Source organism: Trichosurus vulpecula, chromosome 2 (genome assembly GCF_011100635.1).
Source record: "Trichosurus vulpecula isolate mTriVul1 chromosome 2, mTriVul1.pri, whole genome shotgun sequence".
NCBI lineage: Eukaryota > Metazoa > Chordata > Mammalia > Diprotodontia > Phalangeridae > Trichosurus > Trichosurus vulpecula.
This window is the reverse complement of record NC_050574.1, coordinates 110,728,053-110,735,765: the sequence shown is the minus strand read 5'-3', so window position 1 is coordinate 110,735,765 and position 7,713 is coordinate 110,728,053. Positions and strand designations below refer to the sequence as shown.

Below are 7,713 nucleotides of genomic sequence, written 5' to 3'. Positions count from 1 at the left end.
ATGAGTGGAGGTAAAGAGAGAGGAAAGAGCTAGAATGGGAAAAGGAGAGAAGAGGGCAAAAGAAGATGGAAGAAGAAAATAGAAAAGAGAGGGAAACAAGAAAGAAAAGGAGAGAGGCAGAAAGTTGAGAGAAGTAAGAAAAGAGGGAGGAGAAAGGGAAGGAAAATAGTGAGGGAAGGAAGGGAAAAAATGGATGTTGGATAGGGAAAGAAGAGTGGTATACCCTAGCATGGATTTTTGTCCTGGAGGATTAGCTATAGATACACTGAGACAGCTGGAACGTGAAGGCAGAGAGTAGGGTTTTTTCCTAGGTGGCCTCCCTGAGCACCAGTGGCAAACAGGAGGGTATAGGCTCAGCAGAGAAATTAATGGAGGGCTGGGAGGGAAGATACTGCTGCCCATCTGCACATGGAGAGCAGAAATGAACATTTACGTGAATTGTTGCACATGGGCGATGAGATTTAATTTTTGGTTGAGTGAAGACCCCTGTGGTGCTACACATTGTGCCAGAGCATGCAAAATAGCACCAGTGACACGGTCTGGCACATTCTCGAAAGGGTCCAGTGTTTGCATGTCATATGGTGTGGGTGTTGTGCTGTGCCCACCAGTGAGCCTCCTGAATGGCGGGAGGGAGAGAGGGAGAGAAGAAGAGAGAAAGAGAGCGCCAGTTCACCATTTGTTCGCAGGGTTAGCACCAGTCTGGTCCGAGGCTCCAAGTGCATTGGCACTAGATGTAACATTTTCCTGCCTTCTCTGCAGAAGTTATAGTTGCTGCAAAATCTTGGAATTGCAAGGAGCACTAAAGACTGTGTGAGGATGGGAAGCACAAAACATCAAGACAGCAAAGCTAGTGGAAGAGGAAACCCTATAGGAAAAAAAGACTCTCACCAATCCTCTTGGCGATTCTCCAAGCTGATATATAATATTTAAAAATCTATATTAAAAAAACAGTGCAAATGCCAACTCTAAGCTGGAAGCATCCAGACAAAGAAAATAAATAATATACTATATACTATAGAACAGAAGATTGGTGGGGGAAAAACTTGATTGTATTCAGCCACGATACCACTATCAATTGGAAAGCACAGCACACGACCTCAGAAAACATGTACTCAGTTAAGGAGAGTCCTGGAGAAGGTTGCATGCTCAAAGGGGAAGAAACAAAACACTGTCAGAGTGGTTTGGGAAGGAAGGAAAGCTGGGATGGTAGGAGGAAGTTCTGGTGTCAGAACATTGCTTGGGAAGTGGGAGGGCAGAAGCAATTTCAGTGAAGTGGGCCTGAACCTGAGACAATAGCAATTAATGGACGTGGAAATCTCTTTAGGATCTGAGGAGCTCAGCAGAGTTCTCTGGAAGCTTCGATTGTGGTGGTGGTGGTGGGGGGAATCTGGGAATGCATGTCTAGCCCTTCTGTCTTTTGACCCAAGACTCTAATTGAATGCACAGATGGATTTGTTTTATTTCTATTTATTTATTTTTTTTGGAAAGGGGTGGGGTGGGGTGGGGTGGTTTGCAGCCAGACAGACAGATGGTACTCAGAGCAAGGTAGATGACTCAATTTCTCTAAAAGGGACCTGACTTCTGATCTCCTCTGTTTTTACTGCAAAGAAACACCATCAGTGCTGATGGTTGTCGGTTGCCCTTGTCTCTCCTCACCCCTGCTGATGCACCTGTTTACTGCACAGTGTGGCGGGATATACCTGCCAGGTCTGGAGATGCCACCGAGATAAGGCTGTGGGGCTTGGCCTCTGCACAGAGAGAGCCCATAGGCAGTTCCAGTCAAGGTCGCTCAAGACTTTTCTCCCTAAACGACTGGGTGAAAAAGCTCTGATGTAGCTGGACAACTAGGAAGTGCTGAACTTTGTCTCTTGGTTCAGTTTACTGTTGAAATTTGGGAGGTTATCTATCTCCTTTTTCTGTCACTTGGTCCAGGTACAGTCTCATGCAAGGCTGTGAGGGCAGTTCACCTCAGCACCTTGGCATGTCCTTCCTCGTGGCATGGCCTTTGTCATAGCATGGAATTGTTAGGCCTGCAATCAGTCAACAATCAACAAACATTTATTAAGTGCTTACTATGTGCTAGGCACTGTGCCAAGCACTGTACCTCCCAAATCAGGCACTTCCCTTCTTATCCTCTGAGACAGTCAGCAGATCTGTGACAAAATTCCTCAGAGGTAAATATTGTCCCCAGCTGTCTGTCCCCAAACCTTTGGTAAATGAAGTGGAAAGAAGTTACTGGTCAGCTAGAGTTCGTGCCAAAACATCTGCTCAGCCTTTGAGTGTCCTAGGAGGGAACCTGGAAGAGAGCTGTCCAAGGCTCACAACCAAGGCTCCTTAACAAGAGAAACTCCTGCACTATTCTTTAAGTCACTGATGTTAATTTGCCCTCTGAAGAACCATCAGCTTAAAGATGCATTATCTCAGCCAAGTCTCAAAAAGAGCCTAGAGGACAATTCATTAAGCAGTGGTGTTCCACAGGAATTTATTCTCATGAGCCAATGGGAAATCATAGGATTTGGCACTGGAAAAAAGACCTTAGAAATTAGGCCAACTCCTCTTTTTACAGATGAGGAAACAGAACCAGGGATGGGAAGTGCCTTGCCCAGTGTTACACAGGTAATAAAGCAAAGGAGCTGGGATTGGAATTCAGGTCTTGATTCCAAATCCAGGGCTTCTTCCATAACATCACATTGCTCTGTCAGGGGAGGAAACATAGGAAGGAGGGGCCCGACTTTTAAAGAAATTAAGTTTTTGCTGAAAAATCATCAACAACCAAAAGGATAGTGCAACTTTTAAGTTCTCTAAATCTGACAGTCTGCTGAGGGTGTAATATACTTTTCCTTTCCATTAGTTAAGTCTTTACAAAATATCTCACAAAAACATTTTTCACCTATATAAATTAGTTTCTATACATTTAATATAATTTTATTTTATAAATTATTCCATCTTTTTAAGTGCCTTCTTTCAGTATATAAATGGTAAAATAGACAATCGAAAATCATAAAGCTATTCCCAGATGGACCCCCCCTCCCCCATCATCAATAAGGTAAATGCTCCAGACACTCGCCAACTTCATGGAATGCTTTCCTTTGCAGGTACCAGTCAAAACAACTATATAGTCACCACTTCCCGATGCAATGGTGTCTCTGAAGGGAACCATTTCCTTTCTTTCTGATTTTTTTTTAAATTGTCTCTTTCTGCTAAGAAATCAAAGGATGTGCATAGTTACAAAATTCCATGTGTACCAATTACAGATGTGCAATGACAAGCTTGGTGAGGTTCAAGAGCTGGGAACTTTTCTTTAAAGCAATCAACACACAGAACTCAGCCATTACAACAGGTTGGGGTGCCCATCGAGTCGAGGAGGCGGCTCGAACCTCTGGACAGAGAGCCCCATCAGAAATCCATACCTACACCTGGCACTTTGAGCACACGACGTCTTTCCCACATACGGCAAAAGTCCTTGCGTTTCTACCTTTTGGCCCCTCAGTTTCCTTCATGGCTTCACACACGTTGTGTTGTACATTCATAAAAATTCACATTGACTGCAAGAACATAAATGCAACAAAAACATAAAAGCCTCCACGTAGTATATTATATATTTTTTTTCTTCTAAATACTCTTCTGTCATCATCAGAGGTGTAGCAGCTAATTTATAACTTCTCCTTGGAAGGGATCCAGATGAAAGGGCCGGATTGTTCTTCGATAACGAGTTTGCATTGGTTATATATATCTTCTAAGGTTTCGCCTTGAACAATTGCTGCAATGAAAACATATTTATGGTCAGTCTCAGAGGTTCTGGGTAAAGTAAAATGTGTTGCCTTCCAGGATCACTCCAGCTCAAAGTAGTGTCTCTCTCTCTCTCTCTCTCTTCCTCCCTCTCTCTCTGTCTCTCCCTGTCTCTCTCTTTCTCTCTCTCACTCCCCCCACACTGCCTCTCACTCCCCCCACACTGCCTCTCCCTCCCCCTTCTCTCTGTCTCTCTGTCTCTGTCTGTCTCTCTCTCTGTCTGTCTCTGTCTCTCCTCCACCCCTGCCTCTCTCAGTCCCCCTTCTCTCTGTCCCTCTTCCCTCACCCCTCTCTCTTTCCTCACCTGGGGTGAGGTACATCACCAGGCTCTCAGACTTTGTTCTTGTTACGGTCTATGCTCTTTCAGAATTTTGTATATATGTTGTATCCCTTACAGAGGCAGCTAGGTGGCATGGTAGAAAGAATGTTGGAACTGGGGTCAGGAAGAGCTGTGTTCGAATGTAGCCTTAGATACTGGCTGTGTGACCCTGGGCCTTTTTAACCTCTCTCTGCCTCACTTTCCTCAACTGATAATAATAGCCCCTACTTCCTTATAAGGATCAAATAAGATAATATTTGGAAAGCACTTAGCATAGTGCCTGGCACATAGTAGGTACTTAACATTTTATAAATGTGACCTATTATTATTAGGGTTCTTGTTGCTACATAGAATGAGGTTATATAATTATATAATCTATATAATAATGATTTTGATTTAGAAGCAGCTATGTGGTGCAGTGGCTAAAGTGCTGGAGTCAGGAGGAACTCAATTCAGGTGCAGCCTCAGTCACTTACTAGGTGTGTGAACCCAGGCGAGTCATTTAAACTGCTTGCCTCAGTTTCTTCACCTATAAAATGGGGATAATAATAAGACCTTCCTCCCAGGGCTGTTGTGAGGATCAAATGAGATAATATTTGTAAAGGGCTTGGCACAATGCCTGGCACATAGTAGGTGCTTAATACATGCTTAGTGCCATCCTCTTCCTTATGTAACCTATGTAAACTATATAATTATAATACACGTAAATGATATGATTTTACACAATCTTAGGGTAGGAAGGGACCTTAGAGATAGTCTAGTCTAGCTCCTTCATTTCTCAAGATGAAGAAATTAAGGCCCAGAAGGTCAAGTGACTTGCCTAAGGTCATACACAACCTTCTGTCTCTTAGCCTAAGGTGCTTTATACTGTGTCATACCACTTTTTATCAGCAACAGGCCTGGACAAGGAGATGCAAGGCCCAGAATGGGTAATTCTCAGTCAACTAAGAAAGACGAAGTTGTTGGACTTGACTGTCACAGGAAGGAGGAAGGAAGGTAAGAAGCATTTATCAGGTACCTACTATTTGCCAGGCACTGTGGTGAGTGCTTTACAAATCTTCTCATTTGATCTTTATAATAACTGTGGGAGTCAGGTGCTATAATCTCCATTTTACAGTTGAAAGAAGCAAGGAGAGGCTAAGTGACTTGCTCAGGGTCACACAGCTAGGAAGTGTCTGAGGCTGGATTTGAACTCAGATCTTCCTGACCCTAGGTCTGGCTCCCTATCTACTGTGGTACCCAGTTTCCTCAGGTTTAGAGCTAGAAGTGATCTTAGAGACTGTGGTTCATTTTACAAATTAGGATCTGGGGCCGAGAGAGGCCTAGGGTCACATGATTAGCATCTGAGGCGGAATTTGAACCAAGGACTTCTTAACTTAACAACATCTCACATTGGAAACATAAAGGTGTATTGTGCTCATCAGTTAACCTGCAATTACCATCAACCAGAACCACCTATTCATTTTCCAAGCATTCTGGGCAATTGAACGTAATGTTTCCCGAGCTGCCATGATGAAATAGAAAAGGATACACATACACACACACACACACACACACACACACACACATACATATATTTTAGCCACTACTTAAAAATAACTACTAGGTAGAAGTTAAAGCAAATTTTCCAAAATCTTCTGTGCACATTACAATGACAAACTCAGCTGATGAAAACTCCACCTTTTCTCTCTCTCTGTGTGGATGTATGCATGTATGTATACACACACATCAGATGGGTCTTTGAAGAAGTCAGCATTATGAGACTATGGTGGCTTCACCCATTCCTCATGTCTACGTTATCTCTTTGTTCTTTGAGTCCCTGTATTTCACTCATGCAAAAAACAGATTCCTGTTTCTCTTCTTGTTCTCCCCTAGTTTACCATCCCAAGTCAGAAATTCTTATCATCTGAGTTAGAGTCTAGAGGCTTGGCTGTTAGAATGATTCTTTAATTATGTCTTATTTTAATAAAACTTGATTTTCAAATTGCATCTGATAATGTTCTATAATTTATTATTGCCATGGTTTCCAATAGATTTCCTTTAAGAAAAAATTCTTTCTTTGTTGCTATATGATGTAACACAGAAATGCACTGGGGACAATCTCAATGCCAGGTGCTACAGCAGATAAAAGTTTTTTTAAAATTCCCTCTTTAATTGAGAGATAACACAATTCTAAGTGAAGATTTCACAGCAAGTCCTTGAGAATTTTCCTTAAAACACACTTTTACACTAATTTCGTTCCTTTCTTGGTGATATCTCAAGGTAGGAATGGGGCTATGAAAAAAATAGGCCCTTCTTGCCTACCTACTTTCAAATTTGCTTTCTGGGAAATATAGAGAAATGAAAAATAATAAAATCTATACCCACTGGACAACAAGAAATGCCCTTCTTCAAATGGAGAGATTCTGTGTTGTAGGGGTGAGTGATCAGAAGAACACTCTCTACTGAGATAAACCATTAGAAGTGCCAAGATCTATAACACATGAGTAGATGGTTATGAGCTCCATATTATCATGGTTATATCCACTTGATAACAAATGAATTATTGATGGACATGGCATGTTCTTTTTTTATTTTATTTTTTTGGAGGGGAGAAGCAAGGCAATTGGGGTTAAGTGACTTGCCCAAGGTCACACAGCTAGTAAGTGTCAAATGTCTGAGGCCAGATTTGAACTCAGGTCCTCCTGGCTGGTGCTCTGTTCACCGCATCACCCAGCTGCCCCATGGGCATGGCATGTTATGGTAGAAAGAGTACTAGCTCCGGAATCAGAGGACCAGGATTCAAAACCTTCTTCTCTTGCCTACAATCTATGGGACTCGGGGAAAAGTTACTTGAACTCCCTAGGCCTCAGTGACCTCATCTGTAAGATAAGGGGATTGGACTAGATGGCCTCTGGTGTTCCTTCCAGTTCTAGGTCCATGATGGGATAATCCTATGATTTGCAACTTAGAAATAATGCCAATTGCCTTAGCATTTGCCACTTTTTAAAATAAGAAAGCTTTTTTTGGATACTATAGGAATGTAGGTTCACAAATATAGAGCTGGGATGGACTTGAGAGGTCATCTAGTTCAGATCCTGCATTATACAGATGAAGCAGTAAGGCCCAAGGGAGGTGGGCAGCAAGGTGGTTCAATGGATTAGAGCTTTGGGTCTGAAGTCAGGAAGTTATTGTTGAGTTATGTCTGATATTCCTCACCCCATTTGGGGGTTTCTTGGCAAAGATACTGGAGTGGTTTGCCATTTCCTTCTCCAGCTCATTTTACAATTGAGGAAACTGAGGCTAACAGGGTTAAGTGACTTGTCCAGGCCTGGAGCTCTATCCATTTCACCACTAGATACAGTAGAGTCAGGAAGACCCGAGTTCCTATTTGGCCTCAGACATGTATTAGCTATGTGACCTTGGCCAAATAACTTCTATTTGTCTCAGTTTCTTTATCTGTAAAATAGGAATAATAATAATAGCACCTATCACAGGGTTGCTGTGAGGATCAAATGAGATAAATATTTGCACAGTGCATGGTATATAGCAGGCACTAATGAATGTTATTATTTTTATTATTAATTTATTTCAGTGACATGACCACAAAGTGTCCCAGACAGCAC

The 7,713-nt window shown here is 42.3% G+C and overlaps 1 protein-coding gene across 2 annotated transcripts in view; it reads right to left on the bottom strand.

The window, feature by feature from the left end:
- Positions 1-2,342: 2,342 nt before the first annotated feature.
- Positions 2,343-7,713, bottom strand: part of LOC118835785 (disks large homolog 2) — a 654,221-nt gene continuing 648,850 nt past the window's right edge. For both annotated transcript variants that reach the window (XM_036743051.1, XM_036743052.1), the window contains one exon: positions 2,343-3,760. In XM_036743051.1, coding sequence (XP_036598946.1) covers positions 3,654-3,760 — 107 coding nt within the window. In that variant the 3' untranslated portion in view covers positions 2,343-3,653. The remainder of the gene's footprint in view (positions 3,761-7,713) is intronic.